The sequence below is a fragment of the Siphateles boraxobius genome, unplaced genomic scaffold (genome assembly GCF_051911475.1).
Source record: "Siphateles boraxobius isolate OS27281-9 unplaced genomic scaffold, OSU_SipBor_1 86, whole genome shotgun sequence".
NCBI classification, from domain to species: domain Eukaryota; kingdom Metazoa; phylum Chordata; class Actinopteri; order Cypriniformes; family Leuciscidae; genus Siphateles; species Siphateles boraxobius.
This window is the reverse complement of record NW_027509215.1, coordinates 2309690-2335030: the sequence shown is the minus strand read 5'-3', so window position 1 is coordinate 2335030 and position 25341 is coordinate 2309690. Positions and strand designations below refer to the sequence as shown.

The 25341-nt window shown below is 38.4% G+C and overlaps 1 protein-coding gene across 4 annotated transcripts; it reads right to left on the bottom strand.

Annotated features, from left to right (window-relative positions):
- Nucleotides 1-374: 374 nt before the first annotated feature.
- On the bottom strand, nt 375-24791 carry epc1b (enhancer of polycomb 1b). Of its 4 annotated transcripts, XM_077221965.1 has the most exons (16): nt 24423-24780; nt 23554-23638; nt 14563-14722; nt 10143-10288; nt 9838-9873; nt 6476-6682; nt 6246-6394; nt 5765-5909; nt 5409-5567; nt 5237-5326; nt 4963-5111; nt 3563-3927; nt 3184-3305; nt 2584-2716; nt 2152-2497; nt 375-1623 (listed from the first exon to the last, which is right to left on the bottom strand). In XM_077221965.1, the coding sequence occupies exons 2-16, from the start codon at nt 23620-23622 to the stop codon at nt 1551-1553; spliced, it is 2349 nt and encodes a 782-aa protein (XP_077078080.1). In that variant the 5' UTR covers nt 23623-23638; nt 24423-24780; the 3' UTR covers nt 375-1550. The 4 variants fall into 4 exon arrangements, with proteins under 4 accessions (XP_077078080.1, XP_077078081.1, XP_077078078.1 ...); XM_077221966.1 differs by lacking the exon at nt 9838-9873 and having other exon boundaries at nt 24423-24791; XM_077221963.1 differs by lacking the exons at nt 23554-23638; nt 24423-24780 and adding an exon at nt 20689-21167.
- Nucleotides 24792-25341: the final 550 nt, after the last annotated feature.

Sequence of the window (25341 nt, the reverse complement as noted above, 5' to 3'; positions counted from 1 at the left end):
AAACTTAATTTTAGGAACTCTCTATTACTGATATATTTGAAGAGTCTTAGAATCTGTAATCTAAAAAATCATGAAAATGTCTATGTAGATGTAAATTAAACTAAGATATTAAGTTTGTCAGGTATCACTTAAAATAGATTCAACCAAAAATTTAAATTGTCCTTTTACACATCTTTTTGTTGTCCAAAACCTGTGTGACTCTCATGTGATTAAGGCTAGTGTAATTAAATTAAGGGGACTTGACAATTATACTTTGCAAGAGACGCTTGTATTTTCCATGTATAGAATTTCTACATAAAACTGCATGTACGATGAAGAGAGAGAGCTGTGATTGTTCATAGAAACTCAGAAATAAATAAAAATGACAGACAGAATTGTGCTGGTCAAACACTTAATGCCCTGGGTTTATTAAACATTTTTTGTCATATAAGTTTTTTTTAATTCATTCTTCCAGGTGGGACTAAAAAACACCTCAAAAGATAGATGATGCCATTGGAACGGGCATTCAGATTGTGGTACATACAAACAACAACTACGAGTAGCCTTGTGAGGTACCGTCCTCTTCACAGAAGAGAGCTCATGCTGGCCCCACAGGAAGGGTGCCACCATGAAGTCTTACAGGAAACAAAACGTCCCTTTTTTGTTCATTTTCCTTGTTTTCATATAAAGTGGAATGATGATGATGATTATAAAGAAACATACGGAGATGTCACTGTAATCCTCTCCCTTTTGAACTACTGTTACACACAAATAACAGACAGGGGACGTACAATCAGTCATCAAAAACAGAGGTAATAAAAATAAACCCATTTTTTAAGTTTCACAAACCCCAAATAAAAAAGGGTCTCAGATTTATAAAAAAAAAAAAAAAAAAAAACCAAATCATACAAAAGCAGCATTGATTAAAAAAATAAACAAAAAATATAGTGCTTGAGTGGAGTGGGAGCAGCCACATGAGAAAGAGAGAGACAGACAGATGAACCCCTGCTGCTTTTCCAACATGAGATGTTCACACACAACTGCTTTACCTACACACACACAGAAACCCATGAGGTTACAGTGTAGTAAAAAAAATTAAGAATTTAAAGGGGGTAAAAAACAAAAAACAAACTGTAAACACCTCACAATAAATAGATAAAACAGCAGGTTTTGCACCATGCATGTGACACATACATTCAGATACAGTCTCACAAACACTTGAACATTCACAATCTCCGACACACGCACAAACTGCACACACACTACGAAAATCGCAGTCTTTTTCTGATTTTATCCCCAAGTGCAAAACATCACAAATGAACGATTTCTGTATTCAAGTAATGTTATATACAAGGGGGTGTATTACAAATATGTATGTACATAGAATATTTTCAATATTTCATAATTTACAGATGTTGATATTTTAACAGTAACAAAATTGAGAAATAAAAAAGATGAGCATTGCAATTAAGTCCCAACGGCTGCCACGGAAATAGCGTCGCTACGATGCATAGCACCTAAAGGAGACGCCTCGATTGAGAGGTGGTGTGTGAACGGCTGAGGGGGCGGGGCTACGTGACCTCCATGGCAACTGTGTTGTCTGTCAGACTGTTTAACGGCGGTTTCTCTTGATCGTGATTTTCCCTGCAAGACAAAACTCGATTAAATTAACTGATCATGTGACTTCAAATGAAACCTATTACTTTAGTCTAGTAAATCACACAATGAAGAAAAATAACTGTGTAAGTGTTTTGCTACTAAAACAAAATTACACGGACCCATAGTTGAAAACACAAATTTTGAACATTTTTGAAAACATACGTTTTTAATAAGTAACTAGATTTGACAGCTTGGGGTGTGAGTGACGTTTTGTTTTACAATGTAAATTACACAAAGTGTTGTCAAGTTATGCTCTTTATTTTACTCGTAAGATGGAAACAGCATTGTTAAAACCCTATAGGAAATCTTGAGGGACTAGACTTCTGACAGCCGTTATTAAAACTCTATACTATTTTGTTTTCTAATTTTCTAAGCAATTAAAATCACGCCCTTTGTAATTTGATAATTGCACAAAGCCAAATCACTGTTTGAGTTTTATTTCAATTAATTGTGCAGCCCTACTTTTAATTTCTGTGGCATCAAAGGATTATTCCTGATGAAATGGATTCTAACCTGGGCCCCATGTCGAGTGTAGTTGACCCTGCGGTGACCTTTGGGATGGGTCTGTTGGCGTTGACAGCGAGTTTTAGGGCAGAGGCGGGAACGGTGAGCTGACGCTGCAGCTGCCGCACACTCAAGGTTCCTGCAGGTGACGGCACGCTCACTCTCACGGCCCCGCCCACCGGCGCTTGGCCAGGGGCGGGGCCAGCTGTGCTGACGTGATGATTGGCCGAGGAGGTTCCGTTGTTAGTGGTGGTGGTTGCAGCAGCGGGAGAGGGGGATGAGGTGAAGGTAGGGCTGGCAGATGGAAGGATGGACGACACTGCAGTGCTTGTGTGGTGTAAGCCCTTAAAGACGCCTGCGGAGTCAAGATTGAAGTTCACGAGTCAAAAATAAACCATTATATTATATATAAAGTGAAAGTGTACCGTTTAAAAGACCAACCTGAGGCTGAGACGACTCCATTGACACCAACTCCCTCCTCTTTACTCTTCAGCGCCATCAGCTGGTCAGAAGTCACCAATGCAGAGGCAGCAAACTGAGCACTGGCAGCGTCTATCGTCTTTGACACCAAACTCTGAGATGGGGGAAAAAAATAATACATTAATGGATAAACCAGAGCTGCTGTTTATCATTTAAAGACATTTCCATTATGTTATGTGATCAACAATGGTGAAATTTTAATTACAAGAAAAAGCAGCATTAGCCGGTTTCCAAGGTAATAAAAGATGTAGTGTAAAGTGTTTTAAATGTAAATTTTTTTTAACAAATGCAAAAAAAAACAACAACAACATGATTTAGAACTAGATTTACTGTTAACTAAAGGTGTCCATTTTGGGAACAGGACTAAAGTGTCTTCAGACAGCATTGCATTAGTAGTGGAAACTAATGAGTCTTAAAACATTTTCCCACGTGAAGAGGACAACCATTCAATTGAAATCAGAAAGTCCATGAACATAAACTCTTGCTCACATCAACATGCAGTGACATGACATGAGGCACTGGAGACTATGTAATGGACATCTACTGTCACAGAAGGCTGACCTGTGGGTTGTTGGTGACGGCTGTGCTGCCGGCCCGCTGCTGTAGTTGAACCTGTTCAAGCTGCTGTTTCTGCATCAGTGCGAGATGCTCCTGGTGCTGCTGGTACTGCTCTGGGGTGAAAGCTGCAGGAGCACATAGAGAACAGACCAGTGACATCTCATCCAGGACAAAAAATGTTAACTGAGAATATTGACGTCGACAATTAACATGATCAAACATTAAATTACGCTAATGAAATGTATTCTAACATTTCATAGGTAAAAGGTTTCTGGGTCAGGGTTTCTTGTTGCAAAACAATATTAAATAAAAGATTCTGGCTTGATAAGGCAAATCTGAGATTAGCAGCTATACACAAACGGTTTGGCAACAGTGGACTCACCGGGTGTAGGTGGAGGGGCAGGTGGTCTGGTGTAGGAGGCGGGGCGTCTCTGCGTCTGAAGCGTGCTGATTGGGCGGATGAGGAACCCACGGCGAGGTCTCCGTGCAGACCAGTGTTCGGGATTGTCGGGATCGTCTGGCGGTGCCGTCCGAGGCTTGAAATGCCTCCAGCGACAGGCTTTGATGTTGAGCAGGATTTGTGTGAGGTCAGGTGAAGTGGAGGAGGTGGCAGAGGTATCTGTGCTGGTGTGTGAGGTATCCATGCTAGGCTGCTGGGTGGGAGACAACAATGGGAATGCGGGGGAATCCGGGTCCAGCCCATGATACACAGTATCCAATTCGGAATGGGCTCGGTCTAATAAAACCCTACAAATAGATGGGAGAAAGACATTTAGCTTGCAGAGTGAATGTGGGTTCAAATATTTCTTACAGCATATATATGATACTCAAAATCATTAAATTAGGACAGTCAATAATTAAATATTTGAAAGAATTAACTGCATGATATGGCAAATAATACATTTTTATTCACAAATAATTGCACAAAATTTGAGAAAATCAAATGCATGTTATAATATTTATATATACACAATTTGTACTACCTTCATTTACATTAATTTGCGTATAAATATGCAATTAACTGCAGTAATATGCCAATTTTCACATTTGATTGTGTTAAATTCAAAATCTCAGTAAATGTTAACGTGATTAAGAGCAAATTTACAGAACTAAATCACAAGTATTAATTGGTGAGATCCAATGAAGATAATACAAATTAACTGTGTCATACATTTTAATCATTCAATTTTTACTAATTCAATTGCAAATTATAAATGAAAACACATATTTGAATTAAACTGTATTTTCCCAGCAAATTTAAAATACACAATTAACAATTTTTAAATATTATATTAAATTAATATTATATAACTACAAATTAATTGAACTATACATCATATAAAAGTTCTCAAATGATGAGAATACAAATGAACTGAAGGCAAGGCAAGTGTATTTATAAAGCACATTTCATACACTATGGCAATTCAAAGTGCTTTACAGAAAGGAATTAAAATAACCACAAAATAAAAGAAAAGAAAATTAAAACAGTTATAAAGGAAATTAAAAAAGATATGATATTTACATAAAATGAATTAAGATTAAAAAGATGATACATAGATAAACTTCTCATCTGGCAAAACATTGGTGTATCATATTTTTCACAACTCCAGTTTTATTCTGAGATTTCCCCATGGTGATTACATCATGTCTGTGTTCTTAAAGGGGCGCCTAAGAAATCTATTGGACGTCTCCGATGAAGTGCAACTGTTTATAATTCATACAAATATTTGCTGAGATAATACTAATTAACTGTAGTTCTGTAAGATAAGGAGCTCGACTCACCTGCCCCCTCTGCCCACTCGTCGCCGTGCCAACCCCAGGCATCTCCGCGGGACCGTGAGCATGGTGAGAGAATAGCGATACCGCACATCTGCTACCCCACCCTCGGCAGGGTCTGACCAGGGCCAACTGGCCACGGGTCCCGGACGTACCTTTCAGGAACAAAATAGAGAATCATTTACTAAAACTATATGGCCTAGACTGCAGCCTCTCACTGGATGCCAGAGTATCGTTTTTTTACTCCAATTCACGCATATTGAGATGCATTACAACGTACAGCTTGATATTGACAGCCTGTTCTCCTCCTGAACCCAAACACACCATCTGGATCGTTCTCCTCCTCGACTTCTGAAGAACCAGAGAGAATCTGAGGAAATGAAAAGGAGAATGTTAAACCAAGAGAAAGCAGAAAAGGATTCCCATGAACCTCAGTGATTTAACACGTGTACCTGTGAGAAGGGTTCATCGTCTGAGCTGGGAAAGTCATACTGATTGAGGTCTTTAGTGTTAAAGACTGCCGGGCCTGAGTGAACAGAGCCTGCAAACGGCAGTGGCTTTGCCTTCTTCTCATACTTTCGTTTCTGCCGCACAACCTCTGGCTTATCCATCTATAGACGGACATTAGAAACAAATACACACGGCATTTATTAAATAACTATCACTAAATAACTCTGTTGTACTGGAAAAAAATGCGAATACATAGAAATATTGAGATAATTTAGCAGACGCAAAATGCCACAGTTGCACAGAATGTGTTTTTACCATAAGGGGAAGCAAGCCAGCACGTAGCTCTGAGTGTGTGTACCTTGATTTTGTAGTCCCGGTCATGTTCTGTGTGTCTGTACTGGTTGCTGTTTGTGATTGGGATAAGAGGGATGACTGGTTTCTCCAAAGCTCTCTGAGCCAAAACCTCTGCCATCACCTCCCCTCCAAAATCAGCCATGTTGTTCCTAGACACACACACATCATGAGCTCAAACAATACACACTCCAGGGATAACCAATCTATAATACCACGGTTCCCAAAACAAGGAATTTCTGTGAATTTTCCCAAGTGTCTGCGTCTACTGGAATTTAAATTTTGCACGTTTGAAAAGCAATTTTAGGCAGCAATAAAATATTTTAGAGCTGAATATAAGAAACATATATTGAAAACATGATAAAATATATTTACTACAGAAATGTAGTTGATTTTTCTAGGTCTGGACAGCACTCAAACTTCCTGTTCTTGATATTTCCAGGTTGAACATGACCACAAATGAGGAGGTGTATGACGTTTGCGTGTACCTCTTCTCCACGATCTCCAGCGTGAGGTGCAGCAGCTCTCTTTTGCTCTTCTCTCGTCTCTTGATCATCTCCAGGATGGTGACGGCCCGGCTGAGGTCCCTACGCAGCTTCAGCATCTTCTCGTAAGAAGATTCGTCGTTCTTACGATTCTGTAGAGGAAGAAAACTCGTAAATCTTTTCGCTTGTTATTCCAGATTCAGAGTCACTTCCTTGTGCGTTTTTCCTCTCACCTTTCGGGTCTGCATCTTCTCCGTTCTGCGCCTGAAGGCCACGTAGGGGTCACTGGTGCTGGAGCCGTCACGCTTCTCCTGTTTGACAACAGGGATGAAAGAACCGCTCTGACACACTTTCCTCTTCCTGCTCCAGTACTCGTACACCTCCTTAATCAGCTCATCATCCTCCTTCAACAAGAGTTTGGCCTCCTGAAGAGATACCGGCTGAGAGAAAGAATGTTTCTAATTAAGATTCTTATCAAGATAACAGTCTTTTGACCACCACTAATGGTATTAATGGTCATTAGCCTGTCAAGGCTGAACAACATGGGATTTTTTTCTTCAGGCCTAGTTGGGCCTTTTTCAACCCCCGTTCACACCAAGAACAATAAGTAGAGTCACTCATAGATGTGAACGATAAACCAATTGACAGCCAATTAAAATGAATTAACTTGATAATTATGTTCTTGGCTGTTGGTGTAGAAGCTAATATAGGTATCATTGTTCTTGCCTTAAACCGACCTTAACAAACGATTCCAAAGCATGTCAAGTTCAACTGTTCATTCAATGTTAGTCAATTAAATCAGCAGAATTTAAAGCAATAAATCAAAATATTTGGGATCAGTAAGATTTTTGAGAGAAATTAATACTTTTATTCAGCAAGGAGGCATTAAATTGATCAAAAGTTACAAATATTTTGTTGCATTATACATTTTTTTACTATTAAAAAAAAGTTCTTTTTAACTTTTTATTCATCAAAGGAACCTGAAAGCACAACAGTAAATCAGCATATTAGAATGATTTCTGAAGGATCATGTGACACTGAAGACTGGAGTAATGGTGCTGACAAGTCAGCTTTGCCATCATACGTATAATAAATAAACAAATTAAAATTAGTAATATTGTGAAATTTTAAAATTAAAAATGTTGTTACTATATTTTTTAATCAAATAAATGCAGCCTTGGTGAACATAAGAGACTTTCAAAAACAAAAATCTGACCAACCCCAAAATCTTTGAACGGCAGTAAGACTTGGATTTAGAGGGCTGCATTGGGATTGAGTCCTGCCAGGTCCCGCGGGACCCAACGCAAATCTCGCGGGAGCAGGCGGTTTGAACCTTGCGGCGGGCAGGAATGGGCGGCTAAAGTAAAAAAAAACTGCGGGATCGGGAGGTAGCCTAGCGAGTCGACATGATGGAGAGATGTCAATAAATGATGTGGAAAAGAACCTCAAACTGGTATTTACAGCACAAAACCTAAGCAAGGCTGACATTTGGACTACTATTCATCTTCCTGATCAGTGCGTCAGAATACATGCAGGCCAGGGAAACGAAAACAACCCCATGAATCTCTTTAATAATAGCAATACAAATACGTGTTTTTTCCTGCGGGACGGGAGAAGACACAAAATCAATGCATCTCTATTATTGTGCGGGAATAAAGTTTTAAAGTTCTGCGGGTGCGGGCGGGAATGGACATACATATAGCGGGAGCGGGCGGGAGTGTAACGCATATGTTGCGGGAGCGGGCGGTAATGGTCAGAAATTCGGCGGGCGCAGGATGAAGAAAACAGTCCCGCGCAGGGCTCTACTTGGATTCTCAGAAAAAATGCACATGATCAGCTACGGTAAGATGTGGTGACAAATACACTGGGTTGATATCCTTATTGACAAGCCATGAGCTGGGCGATATGGGCAACAAAAAAAAAAAAAAAAACAAAAAAAAAAAATCACAATCATTTTTTTAAATCAGTTGACATCGATAATTATCATGATAAATGTCAAATCTTTATTTCTTTCAAGTTTAAAGGCAGATTTTTGCTCCTAAGTGTAAGTTGTAGAAACCAGAGCGTTAATTGTGGTTTTAAACTACTCTTTATTGACAGAACATATCATGACAAACATTTGCCAAACAAGTGAACATTTCACAAATCTGAGGTTGAACATTCAAACATTTGTCATTTTTCCTTAACAAAATAAATATCTGAATAGAAAAATATATTTCTTAGTTTCGGCATGTGCTAATGGGGGATATTGTTTCAAGTCTTGAAACAGGTTTTTGTTTCCTGACTTTCATGGCACGTATCTTCAGCACAGGTTGCAGTGCAAGCTGCAATATTAATATTACATGTTTTGTCTCGAAACGCATATTTGACAGTGAGTTGACAGCGAATCTGCAACCTAACTCAAGCTAATACTACGATTTTAATTTTATGTTCATTAACAAAAACAGTAACATCTGTTAAAAAAAAATTTAACGACCACATTTTCATTTGGTAAAATGTAATATTCTGACTGTTTGAGTTCTATTCAAATTAAACCATTGGTCATCCAGTATCATGCATTTAGATGATAACCACAGATAAAACCATAGCCTATATCACCTCACTATCATGGCAAAATGTAACTTTATGGCTTCTATGGTATTTGTATGAAAAACAGTAGCCTAAATACATTAAATACTGTAATTATATTCCATTAGTCATTTAATACATTGTCTACATTAATAATATAATACAATTCAATATGTATATCCCACATTTCATGGTGCAGTTATTTACAGGCTAACGTTACAGTAAATCCATGGTAAATGGACTCAGTATCAATTCAGATTGTGATTGTAATCGTTGCGCACAGCGTTTCTCCAGTTTGTCAGCGCTGTTTCATCTGCCTTTAAACTGGACATTTGTGTTCTTCACTGAATTCAAGCACTTCTCACTGGATCTCATGAGTGAGACGATCAGAGTAAACGCATCTGCTCTAGTGAGCTCGCTCTGCGCTGCCGTTTGGACTTTGAGCCGAGCGGATAGATGGTTCGTGTGGCGCGCAGTTCAAATTACTTTCGTTCCACTTTTGATGCATAAACATTATCGAACATTTATCAAACTCTTGATATTGTTTTATCGAGAAAAATTATATTGCGATAATTATCGTTATCGTTTTATCGCCCAGCCCTATTCTCTATACATTTAAAGAGGTGGTGTGTTGTCCATTCACAAAGCTGACAATCAGAATGAACTAATACTGCTGATCAACTGGCCTGGCTCATACATCAGCCTATGAATAATCATTAGCTCTACTGGGCTTACAGTTTTACCCATAAATCAGCTGAAGAACAAGCATGCCCTCACAGAAACACTAGTGCAGTCTAGGGAACAGTTCGTGCATTCGAACATAAATTGCTTTAATATGCTTATTAACAAAAAACAAACACGCACATTATTTTCCTCAAGCAAGCAAAACATGTTACAGCTACACTCTTAACTGCAAATGTTATCAATTCAAAGCAGTCTTGTGGTCTAAACTGCAAAGCATAGCACTAGCAACGCCAAGGTCATGGGTTTAATTCCAAGGCAATGTATAAACTGGTAAAACATATACCTTCATTGCAATGCAAGTCACTTTGGATAAAAGCATCTGTCAAATGAATAAACATGCAAATGTAAAAATGTTTTGATTATACGAAAAGCTATTGGGTATTTTTATGATTTTTCAGAATCCATAAAAGCATTGTCATGACCAGTAATCAAATAAAATCCATCTGAAGGGTCTCTGAAATTAAACTCTTGAGCACAGATCACAACACTTAAAAGGCTCAAGATCAAAACCACAATTAAAATCCTTAAAAAAGGAAAAAGATAATATCTACTGTTCTGACTATTCCCAGTTCTGCCCGCCTCTGGTACCTGCTGTCCGCTGCCTTTCTCCAGCCGGTCGATCATCTCTTCAAACTGCAGGGCCCCTACGTCCATCTTCTTCTTTAGCTTATTAACAAATGCCTCATCCTCGGAGTCCAGGTCATAATCTGGCTGTTCTGTGTCCAGACTGAATGCTGTATGTAGCAAGAGTACATTGGAAAAAGTGGGAAAGAACAACAAGAGTCAAAAAACAGTTTTACTGTGAATCAAAACCACAATAATCCAAGTTTGACTGCAGTAAACAAACAAACCGTGTAGTCATTAAAGGTGCAATGTGTAATTTATGAGCCTTTAGTGTCGGGCTGGGTATTGTTAGGAATTTCACAATTCGATTCGATTTCAATTCGATATTGATCTATTACCTTCGATATCGATTAAATAATGAGTAAATACACAAGTAATTAAGTACCTGAGTATATTTTTAAATAATATGTGCAGTATTACCAATGTTTAAGAACAAATTGACCCCAGCTTGTTTCCTGTCATGGTTTATTTAGCAGAACAAACTGTACAATATTGTACATGTGTTGAATACAAACCACAACTGTAACAAACAGGTGCTTTATTAACACCTCTAAAGTGCATGTAACTTTAATAGAAAGTATATTTCCTTCTTCCTATACATTCAAGTTATAAAAGAAATGTAAACAGAAACACAAAATGTGCATACTCATAAAAAAAAAGCGCTTCGTGTAGAGGTGGGCGATATATCGTTTAGACGATATCCAAATTGTTGTCTGGACGATATGCAAAATTGGGATATCGAATATTTCATAATTTGTACAATCCGACCCCCCAAACATGAAAAGAGCTGAAGGAAGTTAAAGAGAAAACAAATAACGCACACTATAACCTTCTAAACAATTATATGTAGCGATTTTAATACTGCAGGGGTTTGTTTGACTGTATTTTATTTTTTGTACAAAATCACGATCGTTCCTCAATTGCACGAGAGAAAGCTGCTAAAGTTACTAATTTGCAATATACAACTACGAAGTTCTTACCTGTGTGTTAGACGTTTAGGTTGAAGCAACAATCCAAAATCGTAAAGAGAAGGCAAAATATGCGTTGTTTGTGGAAAAATGATCTTAATTTAAAACGTTTTTCTTAAATGTCTGTGGCGTCCTCGAGTGGCGAGCTTCGTGATTGCATCATTAGAAAATTGCATTGTATGAGTCCAAAAAATGGAATTCATTTTCCCAAGAGATCGGTTCCGTACGCACTACAAACCGAACCATTCCGGTGGTTGGACCATTTTTCCTGCCGACCAAAATCTGCGCTGGAGCGAACACCACAATGTTGCGCAACATCAACTGGCAAATGTAATGAAAGCGGGAACGAAACTCATTATTTTGTGCTTTACGGATCATTTATCATTTTGGACAAATATCAGTGCAGCGCGATCCGATCTTGAAGCAACATCGTTACTACATAAGAGATCCAGTAAACAAAGCATTTGAATTCGCCACTTAAGTAATAACATCGCTATGAGATCTAGTGAGAAGCATTACAATTTCTCCATTATTAACGGATCAAGCAGCGCTGATGTGGAAACCAGGAGAAACATTGTTCCATGAATGAACTAGTTATATGTTTTAAGTCCACAGATCATTCACCATGGATTTAATGTAGTAACACTAACTTGTAACCATGGAAGTTTGGCGGAAATATTAAAATGCTTTCAAGTACGTCACAGATCTTTTTCCAGCACTTCAAAACTCAAATGTTATATGTTATTTAAATTTTATTTTTAATGTGATGAATTTTGTGAACCGTTACACCCCTATTAAAAATATAAAAGAACAATAAAGACTTTGAATAATAAATGACTACTGAATAATATTTTATTATTTTAAAAAGTTTAGGAGTCTTTAAATCAATAATGTCTCATATCTTTATGTACTAGTAATTCTATACAATAATAGGTCAAATGCAGCAAGTCAAAAGACCAACTGGACCTTCTTTACCAGTTTGCACACATTTCTTTGAAGGATTGCAAAAATATCGTCTGAATATCGATATGTTGAAAATAAATATGGAGATATTAATTTTTGTCAATATCTCCCACCCCTAGCTTCGTGAGGCACACGCGCGCACATTCGTGCACACACGCAAGGACTCTCGCTCTCTCTCTGTAGTGCGCGCGCTACGCGGTTTGGAGCTCGCAAGCTCTAGATTTCGGGAGATTAGAACTAATTTGTGGACATCAGGGAGCCGCTATCAATATGCGGGAGACTCCCGGAGACTTACTTATATAAAGCAGCGTTTCCATCCCATGTGTTCAAAAGAACAAAATCATCACTTCCTGGGAAATTGGTGTAAAATATCTATAATAAAAATGAAAGTTGCTACAGGAAGCCACTGTGGCTCTTACTTCCTACATTATAAATGACTTTCCATAAGTGTCTGTCTCAATTGAGCACGCAAGATTTATAGCCTACAAGTTTTTATGCACATTTTAAGCATATCTTGGCATTTCTATCAAGTGTTTTTTTAAATGCGATATTTCAAAATGTGCATTAAAATAGGTGGATGGTAACATAGCTACTGACTCCAATTACTATGAGTTTGGGGCAATCTGTTTGTCTGAACCAAATGATCAAGGTTTGGCTGGTTAGGATTGTAAACTCCTGGTAGAAAACCAACTACACACTCTGTACAGCATCTTTCTCCATTGACGGCCATTCAAAAATAGCTGTGTATTCAGACACAATGTTTTATTATATTATAATAAGTATTTCACCATTGCTCAAGTCTGTTTTGAAGGGCTCTTGCAAAATTGATTTATTTTATTTCCTCTCTGCTGCCTTTCATGTCACAGCTGAGTAAAGTCAGTAGTAGTGCTGGGACGGTTACCGCATTACCGCAATACCGCGGACACGTGACTCCAACCGCGGGTCTGAGCTCGTCACCGTCATCACCGCAAAAAAACAAAAAAAAAACAAACAAAAAAACATTGGCCTGCACATGTGTGCACCGTGCATCACGTTGTGTCTAATGACATGGATTCATTGATTCTAATGACATGAATTATGTCTAATGATATTGTGTCTTACATGGATTCAAGGTTTTCTAAACAAAACTTACCATCAAAAGATGGAGCAAATCCGTTCTTTCGCGAGTTGGGGAGCACAACGTTCCATGACACATAATAACATTCCATTCGTATTAGAGATGCGAGGATGGGCTATTATTAGGCCTATTTCATCCGCATCACAAAACTCATCATCTGTCCGCCATCCACCCGCACCAACGTTTTTTGTTCAATTTTCGAAACCGCATCCGCCACGCTGACTGTTTTAAGGTCTATGAGCAATGCGAGGCGCTCCTGCCGCGAGGCTAGAAAGCTCTTGGCTGTTCTAGAAAGAACACTGATCCAATGCAGCAAAGATATTTAAAGGCTAAAATCCCTAGTCTATTGGCTATGTTGTATCCCCAGAATATCAGCAGTGAATTCAGTCTCCGATCGGCGCACAGGGATAAATATAAATAAGTAAAGCCTATATACGCACATCTGCAAACCTGACTTTACCTGACTAGGCTACTGTAGCCTGAAATTTTATCATTTCATTTTGAATTTTGTTTAAAAGTAGACATTTAGGCCTAGCCTACGCCGAGTTTCGGTTCATTTATGAGACGAGCTCCAGTTCACGCGCAAGAGACCGCACCGGCGCTTCCACGTCCTCCTGATTATATGTCTGCTATATTTGCTTCTTATTTATTAATTCCAGGCAATTATTTAATGAAACAGTGATTCAAATTAAGCTACAATTTATACAAAACGAAATTTAATTTAAAGAAAGGCTTTCTACAAAACAAAACTTAATAAAGTGGTCAAAATCATGTCTGACCCATCTTATGATCCCATCTTAATCATGCTGTTCACTTTTCATATAATCGACATAGATTAAATAAAAAACAACACTATACTATGTAAACATAAATATGGAGCATAATATTTGTAACAAAGACATGTTGCAAAAGGTGTTCATCATTCAATTCCAATGTGAACACCATAATGTATTCTCCTGAAAATGATGAATTCAATGCAAATGTATCTGAGAATATTCTTAAATAAGGAAATCTATTCAGTGATATGTTCATGCCAAATTGCAGCTTAATGAAAATTTGACTATTTCAAATTGTGCTCGTTTTTTTCGGATGTAGGTGAAAATATTTAACAAAGTCTGTCTAGCAAAAACGACTTATGGTGCGTGCGCGAAATTCAAAGCGAAAATTTAAAGCGGTTTACCGCCATACCGCAGGATCTTGCTTTTCAACCACGGTTTGAAAAAATCCATACCGCCCCAGCCCTAGTCAGTAGTAAAAGGCGTGAAGGACGTATAAACCCTCAAGCCCTCAATCTGAATGGGAGATATTTGTTCTGGGTAAAGGCTTAATGACTCACGCTGTATGTGAATGAGCTGTTTGGGCATCTTGAAGTCCCCCGGATAGAGGGACTCATAGTAGGCGATGTTGCTCTCAGCCTCTGGGACGGGAATCACCATGTTGTCTCTCTTTTCCCCGTACACCTGCTGAGCAGAGATCGCCCTCTGGAGATGATGTTCCTACATAAACACACACAGACACATAAGACAAGATTTAATTAAGTTGCAAGTGCAATTTAATGTGGGGTTTGGCAGATTGATAAGTCATGTGACTAAATTCTATTGTTATCAGAAGCCGCGTTCGCACTGAAATACCCTGGAACAACTTGTCCCAGGACAACTTGAATCCATTTTTTCTTCTGCTCGCTCTGCTGCAACTTAAATGCTTCTGTTCTAGATAAATGATCATCTAGATAAACTAAATGATAAATTAATCAAACTTATTAAATTATCAACACTCAAATAGCTATTGCACATAAGGCAGTTTTTTTTTTAACTTTTTAATAATTTATCTACTCCAGTTCGTTGGTGAAATATAAACATTTAAATGACAGTTAACTGTAATAACTTGTTTTCATGACAGATTCAGGCTATTCAAACATAGCCTGCATTAAATAATGAAGACATCACTTACAGGTTAGGTAAAAATAATGAATATAGGTCTATTTACAGTGCATATTTAGAAAAATGCTAGAGTTATTTTCTCTAGCTACAGTTAAGAAGTTAGTTTATGGACACTAAAGCTTTCTTGAGGTAATTGTAAAGTTAAGTGACAGTGTATAGGCTACAATTTGTTTTATTGATGTCTTTCTCAGTGGAAACACTGATTGAGCATTTACATGAAACAGGATTCACTTTGTTCTAATATCTTTCAACATATCTTCTGGTCTTCATCTATGTTTATTCTGTGCTGTTTGATTGTTTAGGTTAACACCATGGCTATTTAAATGGCAAACACAAGGTCAATATCACAATCCATAAAATGAATTCCATAAAACAATGTATTATAAAGCGCCAAAATTACATTTACTGTTTGAATTTAAAAGTTGTAGCTCTGCTTCATACTAAAAAAAAAGTTTTTGTGATTATTGGATGGCAGATGCGCTACAAATGTTTAGAGAAGTTCATCAGCACAGAACATAAGATTTTAGATAGAAACCATATTACAGATTAAAACTGAGAAATTAATATCGCCAATCCAAAGCTAGCGTCAACACAGCTGACATGTTTAGGCTAACTGTTGTAGCTTGTCCATGTTGTGCGCACAAAACAGACGTTTAATTAGTGCCCCTCTGATGGCACATTTTGACTGTTCAGAATCTGTTTCAGTCACCGATTTCCCTGAATTTTGATGAATCCCTACTAAAAACATCAACTGAACTGTTAACTAATCGACTGCCGTGGTCTATCCTTAGTTCCCACCAATGCAAGGAAACCATTGACACAACAGTGCTGGATCTGTCAGATGCAAACCGAACCAAAACATTAGCATGCCAGTACAAAAAACTGCACATGCTCCAATCTCAGCAGACGGCAAGACACTGACCTCACTAAACATTGTTTTTTCTCAAATATACATTCACTTGCAAGATAGTGAACACTGACCTCTTAAACTAAACTTGTCAACAAAAAGGTTTAGTTTTTTGTTTTTTTGTACACACACAGTTATATGAAATCATTATCGCTGATTGGTTATTTTACCAATGAAAACATTTTTGGTTTGGAACATTTTTGTGGAAACTATCTGAACATTCAAAAGAACAGCATTTATTTTAAATATAATTAGTTTGTAACATTGATTGAAGTTACAATAAAGACATTAATGTAACAGGGCTCCAGACTAACTTTTCCACTGGTTGCACTGGTGCTGCCAACTTTCTCAGTTGGTCGCACCAGCATATGATTTGGTTGCACCTTTTTTTTTTTTTTTTGCTACATGCCATGGGATTAATCAATGCTTGCTGATGAATAGTGGTTTTAATGGACCAACGCTAGCAAAGGCTTTCTGGGTTGCAGCAGAAATACCTATAATATATTAATTATCATTGCCAAATTTCAGGATTTTCATGGATTTTAATCTGTAATTTTAAGCATTTTACATTTGAATTATATACAATCTATCTATTTACATTTGAATCATATTCTATCCATCTATCTATCTGTCTATTATCATCTTTCTATCTTTTAAAAATCATTAAACATTCAAATGTATGCATTACATTTTAAAATATTAGAGTATTATAATAAACTGATTCTAATGACATTCTGAATAAAACAGATTTTTCGTTATCAAAGTTTATAGTTGTAACAAAAAGCAGAAATCTCACTCCTTACCTTCTGCATTTTATAATAATTTCCTTTTCCTCTGTCGAGCGATCATGAGAGTAATCGCTCGACAGAGGAAAATATAACCGCTGAAAAGACGTAGGAGGAAGGGGCTCTGTGTTTCGTGAGACCATTTTTATATGCCTTAATTCGTGAATTCGTAATTGGCGCGTTTCACCATCAGTGTGTCTACGTTCGTCTACGTAGTGCGTCTACGTTCGTCAATAAATAAACTGCACGTGTCTTGCGGAATAACATTGTAGACGGAACTTCTCTCTGTTAATGTCTATGGCGAGTCACGCAGGCACTGGGCTACTCCGCAGCCGAGACGACCCCGGGATAAAATAGTCAGAATATAAACACTTATTATAGGCGTACCGTGGTGATTCAGAATAAGTCAAAAACGTGGTTTGGAAAATGGATTCATGATGTAGCCTACTCGTTCATTTTGAACATAAGTTACGGACTGCAGCAGCTGATACAACGGCGTTCTGTTGCTCAAGCGTCCACTCGCACAAATGCGACCACATAACATTTTAACTCGCACATTCTCAAAAAATGGTCGCAGTCTGGAGCCCTGTGTAATGTATATTTGTTGAATAAAGGTAATAATTTCTATTATTAATATTTTTTAAAAGATCTTACCCCAGTTTTAAACGGTAATAATTTGTCCACACAGCGGAACTAGAGTTTTATACATGGGGTTGCCAAGGCTAATTCCGTGACAAAAACTTAATCTATAACCATAACATGGCATCAAAAAGCATGAATGAAACCTAGGATGTCTGATTACTTCCCATTACCAACCTATACATACCTATAATGTAATCTTAAGGCACTGTGACTGCACTGATGTAAACATAATGAACGTTATGCTACTGGAACGCTTATTTCTCTTATCAGATTAGCCAAATATCTAACTTTTAGTGACTTTAATAAAAGTTGTTGAGGAAGCCTGAAACTTAAAATTCAAACAGGGATGTCAACTTTTGAGTTCAGCTTTGAGTGAGAATTATTCCTGTGAGAAAATAATTATTCATAAGCTTGCGATTCAATATCGATTAATTTGGACATATAAGCAACATGGATATGTAGTAGGCTAGACTTCATTGATATAGAAAATCTCTCAACTAACAAACTATACAGGGAATTATTATAAGTTAAAATTAACAACTGATTTATATACAATAGCATACAAGTCTGCTTTTAATAAAAAACAATGAATACGTAATAGTGCATAATTTCTGCAAAACGCTCCTCTCTAGAGCACATTTTCTTGCTAATTATGGTGTTTATGGACACTGAGATGAGATGATCAGTTCACATACGCTCCTGCTTCGCTTGAACTACGGCGGCTACAGCAATCTGTCACGACACATTAGTCAAATTCCATAATAAAACATAATTTGAAAGTTAAGACTTTGTTTCATTTCAAAATGAATCTGCATTCTCTTGTGTGTCAGTGCATTGAGTGTTTTTCAGGGCGTGAGAACATTGTCAGTAACAGTCTCAATGTGAATGTGACAGTGCACCCCCAACACCCCTCTAGCTCTGCCATAGTGTCAAGGGCAGGGCTCCTAAGTTTTGAAGACAGGCAAGAGTGACACCCAGCCGACGGGAGATGGGGCGAATGGATACATTTTTTTCATTGGTTTTTGCGTGAAATCTTCCCCAGATACAATAGTGCTATTTTCTGATTGGCTATTGTGTAGCTTGACGAACAACACCAGAGGGGACGCGCTTGATTCCTGCCGGTTCCACAGTGAGAGCGGCGCGGCCAGAGTTTTGGGCGCTGCGGCATATTAAATATATTACAAATAGTTTTTCAGCGTGAGAAATACAATGTGTGGCGGGAGAGCGTGACAAAAGACCGAAATGAGTGACTGTCACGCTCAATGCGTGACACTTGAGAGCCCTGCAAGGGTTTCCGCAAAAAGCATCACAACTGTTCGCAACATTGATAAGAAATGTTTCTTGATCACCAAATAAGCAGATTAGAGTGATTTCTAAAGGATCGCGTGACACTGAAGCCTGGAGCAATGATGCTGAAAATTCAGCTTTGCCATCACAGAAATGAATTATACGGTAACACAATAAGGTTTAATTTGCTAACATTAATTAATGTATTAACTAACATGAACTAACCATGGGAAATATTTAGTTTTACTGTATTTGTTAACGTTACTAAAACACAGCTGATCATTGTTTGTTCACAGTGCAAACTAATGTTAGCAAATACAACTTTTGATTTGAATAATGTATTAGTTAATGATGAAATTAACATTAACAAAGATTAATAAATATTGTAGAAGTGCAGTTCATTATCATGTTAACTAATGTAGTCAACTAATGTTAGCCTAAGTAATGAAACCTTATTGTAAAATGTAACCAGTAATATTTTAAAATGTATTCAAATAGAAAAGTTTTTTAATTGAAATATTTCACAGTATTGCCATTTTTACTACCCTATTTTCATCTTTACTCAGCACATCATCTGCTTGATATCCAGTGATAAAAATCCACATAGACAAACCACTAATGTTGGTCCTTGATACCCCATTATTATTAGCATATAAAACAGTCAGTGGGACAGTAGCATATACACTCGTCTGCCATCTCACACAAACACCATAACTTTAACAGTCTTGACACCTGTCCCAGAGTGCTGAGGCTAACACCAACATCTAGCGTTGAACACATTCACTTTTAGATAGACATGTTTACTACATGCATATTATTTCCCCCAGCACATTTGCACACAGTAATAGATCAGTGTGGAAAATGTGAATCATTCTTATTCAAGATTTGTAAATCAAAGATATGTGGAACAAGAACAACGTAATTTAAAACATGTTGATTTATTTCTTTGATTTTATGCATAAAATATATATATTTTTAAAGTCACAACTGAGAAACAGAAATACACAGACAAATGTCATGGGGGAAATAATTTAAGTTTAATAGATCCGATCTAAATATTTCCACATTAGTAATTGCTGAAAGAGAAGACTGTTTTATTTGATGTGTATAACGTTTACTTGTTATATGCTGATCTACAGAACAGATGAAATAGAGATGTCAAGAGCTTCAGGTGCCCATGCTGAGAAAAGAAAACAAGGCCTCATGTGCGCCCCTGCCCTCGGTCAAATGGATCACTGCATACACCTAAACAGACCGGTAGGGCCAGATATGCTTCCTCTGTCAATTCAGAGATGCATTCACAATGCACATAGCCTAAATGTAAATGCTTCTAAGCACACCTTCATTAAGAACACACGCAATTAAAAATAATTAAACAATATAAATAAATATATGCTTTCTTTGACATAACAGGTTTTCTGACCAATGCGTGTGGCTCTAAAAAAACATTTGCATGGACACTTTGAACTGTTCAAATATGAAACATTACTTCACTGATTGTTTTGCTGGTGTTAATTGGTGATTTCTGTTTAATGGCGCAGCGATTGGCGCCCCTTTGGTTCAGTGCGCGTTACTGCACCTCCACGGAGCCTTAAGATAATCAACAAAATGGCGGCTTTCCCGTGATCACGTGACTCCTTTGTACTCCGTAACCCGTCTATCGGCAATAATACTGCGTAGTAATCACCTCCGATGTTATATTTGCAGAGAAAACATTTTAATATTAGGATCCAATATACTAAACCTCGAGCGTATCGTACCGTAGCTACAGATTTGACGCGTTTCTGCAGGAGAAATGGCGGCCATTTTGTGTATACTGGCGCAGAGAAGCAAGGGACGCGCCTCTGACAAGAAAAATGAAATTATTTCCAAAATACATGATTCGAAGCAATAAAACGTACCGATTCTTCCTCTTTCTCCATCCCCGTGGGCATCTGTGGTACTGCCCGGTTAATAGACGCATATTCGTGCAGATCGGGCAGGTCCTCGCAGCGGAAGACGGGTAGAGGCTTGGAAGCGTCCAGCGCCCGCGCCCGAAACGACAGTTTACTCATTTTTCTTTATATTTCGAGATGCAGCATAAATCTATCCGATCCCCTAATGTTCCCTACTGGTCCGCTTAAAGTTCTCATGGATGATGCCGGTTCGGTGTCCAGCAGTGCACGGGTCGCTCGGCGGAGGTGGCGGGGCGAGCAGAGGCGCGAGGCCGGGTGTCAGTCGCACTCTCTCGGTGTGTGTTTCCAACGCGCTCCGCTCCCTGATTCCAGGCTCAGTGCGCCATGGCCAACATGGCGGACATTAAAAACACTCTTTAACGGTTTGCTCGTGTTGGGCGGCCCAACCCCCCGATCCCAGATCAGCCATTCCCACGTAGGTTTACAACGCATGCGCCTATGGCGCGTGGAGCGAAGGGGGGAGGGAGTAAAAACCACTCCCATACCTTTGCAAAGCGCGCCTCTTCAAAAACATCTATTTTTGCCCGGTGTGCATTAGCATGATATATAATTTATGGGGGGGACGGGACGCAGAATAATTTTTGGCTGTTGGTTCTACTCAATCCATCTTCTAGTCAACGACTACACATGGTAAAACAGGTGAGCTATGACAGAAAAGACATATTTTCACATTTATACACTATATTTTAGTGCATTGCGTTGCCTTCAAGTGTTTCATTCTGTATTGTTGTGCATTTGAAAAATAAACTTGGTCTTGACAAGGCAATTTCCCCAACTTACCCAGCTACAGAAGTTCTGTACTTTATTACATTTTTAATAATATATTAATATTAAAAATGTGCAAATAAATATACACGTAATGTCATAATGTAACATCATACATATTTGCTGTCCCTTTTAATCAGTTTGTATTCATTTCTTTAAAACTTTAGAATGGTAATGTGTGCATATACTTGTATATTTATCTATGTGAGGACTAGTTTGAGTTTTAGACCATCAGAGTACAGACGAAGCTAGAGTACGGACAAAGTTTAGTTTAGGTTTAGTTACCCTTTAAGGACGTGGCTACTTGAGTGACAGGTGGATTGCCGCTGCTGTCACTACTAGCCGTTTGTCTGCTGTTTGTTAGCCCTCACCTCAGCTAATCCCGCCTATTTGCCCATTCTCAGTTACCCGGGAGTGACGTGCAGTGACCCACTGCCAAGATGGCAACTTACGGCTCCGTCCACTTTGGGCTTCAAAAATGCTCTTCAGAAACCTACTGATGACATCTCAGACACTACGTCCATTGTTTGAGCATCAGTTGGCTTAGTTTTTTCGTTTTGTTCTGCACCGCTGGCTCTAGTCGGATGCCGTCTGGGTTTTTTGGGCCTTTTTTGAAATGACGAATATCGACTATTATTGATTCTGCTGAGACAGAAATTTAGGCTACTTTTATGCTGCTATAGAACGCACATGCTAGTTGAAAGTCGCCAGTAGTCCTTTTGGTGTGTTCAAGCACAGCTTTTTGGTCGAGACACAGCCGGGGGCAACAACACTTTCAGGGCAGTTAGTTCTTCGATGTCGGCTTAGTGTGTTCCTGGCTTGTGACGTGAGGCGCTGTCAAAAGCTGTCATATATTTGTGCTTTTATATATTGCTCATCCAAAGCATCACTGTAATATTATCATTATAAAATAATATATGAAATAATGACATTACAAAGTGAAACTATTGCAGGTGTTTTTCATTGCACGTTTTTTTTATTTAAAAAATCTTTCTGTTTTTATTTATTAAATTTTGGGGGTGGGTGTGGTAAAAAAATTTAAGGGGGGGGGGGGGGGCACGACAAAAAAAGTTTGAGAACCACTGGGTTAGGGTAAGGGTTCGGCACTGGATTATATCAATGAACGTTCTCACAAAGATAAGCATACATGTGCGTATGTAAAGCCATATATTTTTGACCAAATCAAAAAAGATGGACAAAAATGTGAATATTTCAAATAATTCATTGCTAGTAAAAAATTGTTTATATACAAGTCTGACATAGAAGTTATTCTTTCATACTTCTTAAGTGATATTACTTTTATAGGCAGATGAATGTCTGGTTAGTGTTACTGACCTACGGTAATTCATGTTAAACAGTAACAGTTATCCTACATATTTGAAATGTGCTTTCCTTTGGTTTTACAAACTGAAAGTCATATTCTGTGGTTTATACTATCGATGTGGAGCTCAATTTGCATTTGACTACAGATATTCTTTTATTAAAATACTACTTTAAAATTGTTTGACAGCTGCATAAAAGGTTTTATGTTTATGTACACTAAATCACTTGATTTTCTCAGGGACATCAGGGAAGCAATGTAACTTAAATCAAAGACATGCGAATCTTGTGAAAATGCTGGTCAAAGAAGATTAAGCCTAAATTTGCCTTGAAAAGGAGATTTATCCCCAGCTTTATCTTAGTGATGTTACAGCACAATCTAAAATACTATTCCCACTGGAAACAAGGAAGACAAGTGCCTCATGACAGTAATGAGACGCCCACAAGATCATGTTTCACTGCAAAAACATGCACCATTCTCCTCGTGTCTGCTAATGCAGTCCTATATACTCTCTCCTTCACACATCCATGCACTTACACCATAATAAGCCCACAACACATCAAGTAACAAGAAAAATATCCAGATGCATCAGCATGGAATTCTAAAAATCCATGAATTAAGAACATATGATGTAACCACATGTGTTCAGGTATTATCTAATTGGAATGTCAAAGATAAAGCACCTAAGAAGATATGATCTAGCGCAAGTGTAGTTTTAACGTTACCTGCACTCCCAGAAGACTGCCATCGCCCACAGGGGACCTGTCTGACCCTCCAGAGGGGCAACAATCCATCCGGCACCGTCCATCCCTGTCACACACATTGACATGTGAGCACTGACCATGACCATACTCTTGACCTCAAGAGAGAAGGTGTTGCCATCTCTGGGACAGCAGCCAAATTATGACATAAGTGCAAATGCACACAGCTTTCTTGTACCAACAAAGGGGCAGTGCTGTGTGTATTTTTTCCACATTAAATAAGACATCTGCAACAGCGCCACCATGCTAAAAGCCTGAACTATAACGTATTTTTGGCCGCTTCGCGCAAATCCATATGACCGTTCACAATTGTCACTTCAAATCCGGATTTTATGTAAATGAACAACGAGCGCTCGCTCGTGCAACGAAGCTCGCGGAGCGGAAGAGAATGTTAAAGCTGCTCGATTAACCGAGCAGGGGAAAACATCTGACAGGACAAAAAACGAACCGTGGCGAGCTTTTAAAGAGGATGACACGTAGACTCGCGGTTAATGTGCGGAGATGATGCGCCCATCCGCAGTCAGACCTTCTGCAGATATTTAACCTGCGCGAAAAGTGCTCCGTCTTTGTTTCAACCCACAAATACCTCGTGAGCGATCATAAAATTCCGACATTTTATCAAAGTGTGCAGTTATCAAGGCAGACCTAATTTAGGAAGATATTTTGAGTTTATTTTCCAGGCTGATGTGACACAATGATGTTAGGAATATGCTGACGTTCGCCTGCCAAGTTCACAGTTTCACTCGCTCATTCAACAACCCTTCATGTTATTAAAAATACATTAATCGATCAATCCACTTTAAACGGGAGGCAGGCATAAAGTCAAGACTTACCAGCTCTAGATCCAGAGATATCCACGGATCTGTCCTGAATTTGACACATTTCAATGTTTCAGACGGCATAACTGTAACGCATCAAGGTGGTGTTTGGCAAACAAACGGCACAGTCGTCAGACATACTCTCTCTCTCTCTCTCTCTCTCTCTCTCTCTATCTCTCTCTCTCTCTCTCTCTCTCTCGCCTTTCCCTTCCGCTCGACACGGCGATTAGACAATCTCCTCGGTTAAACGAAGACGCAACCCCGTTAAGCGATCCGGCAGGGAAATGAAGGAGTTATTTGCGTCAGATTAAGGCTGTAAGCAGACCCCGGGGAGAGTCCGAGACTGCCACAGGGTTAATAACTTTGCAATGGCAGCGAGACGCCGCCTGATTGGTCAGTGAGTGGCACCAATCACCTGTGGGAAGCTTCAGGCATATGATCTAATTCTAAGTGGCAACATGAAGAGATGCTGTGGCAGAACTAATTACTGCAAAAATACACTTAACCCATTCTATTGTCTTCTGATAATTTATGACAAGGTTTCGGTATTAAATAATACTTTAAATACAACATAGTTTCTGTTAGCAGGTTATATGAACTTGACAAGATTATCTATACAATCACAACAACCAAAGTTTTTTAAGTTTTCCATGTGTATTCTGTTTGTGGGGTAAATCTGAGTCAAATTTGAATAACCATATGTCCTTTAAACATTTTGTCATTAGTTTTGTAGCATTTAGTCCATATATGTTTGCTTTACCGAAGTTTATGCGATGTAAAGACCTGTTCACCAACTATGATAACACGTCCATGGCAGCGTTACAGCGTACGATAAATTTCTGTTTATTATAAGCACATTGCGGTAAAGTCGATTAGTGATTTAGTGTGATTGCTAAAACTTTATAGTTATAATCATAGTTATCATCCTTGGAGT

Coding starts and splice junctions, on each gene's coding strand:
- epc1b (XM_077221963.1), bottom strand. CDS start 20,841: ATGAGTAAACTGTCGTTTCGGGCGCGGGCGCTGGACGCTTCCAAGCCT. Junction 9,874..10,142: donor AGAAAGGCAGCGGACAGCAG/GTACCAGAGGCG, acceptor TTCATTTGACAG/ATGCTTTTATCCAAAGTGAC. Junction 5,327..5,408: donor ACGATGAACCCTTCTCACAG/GTACACGTGTTA, acceptor TCATTTCCTCAG/ATTCTCTCTGGTTCTTCAGA.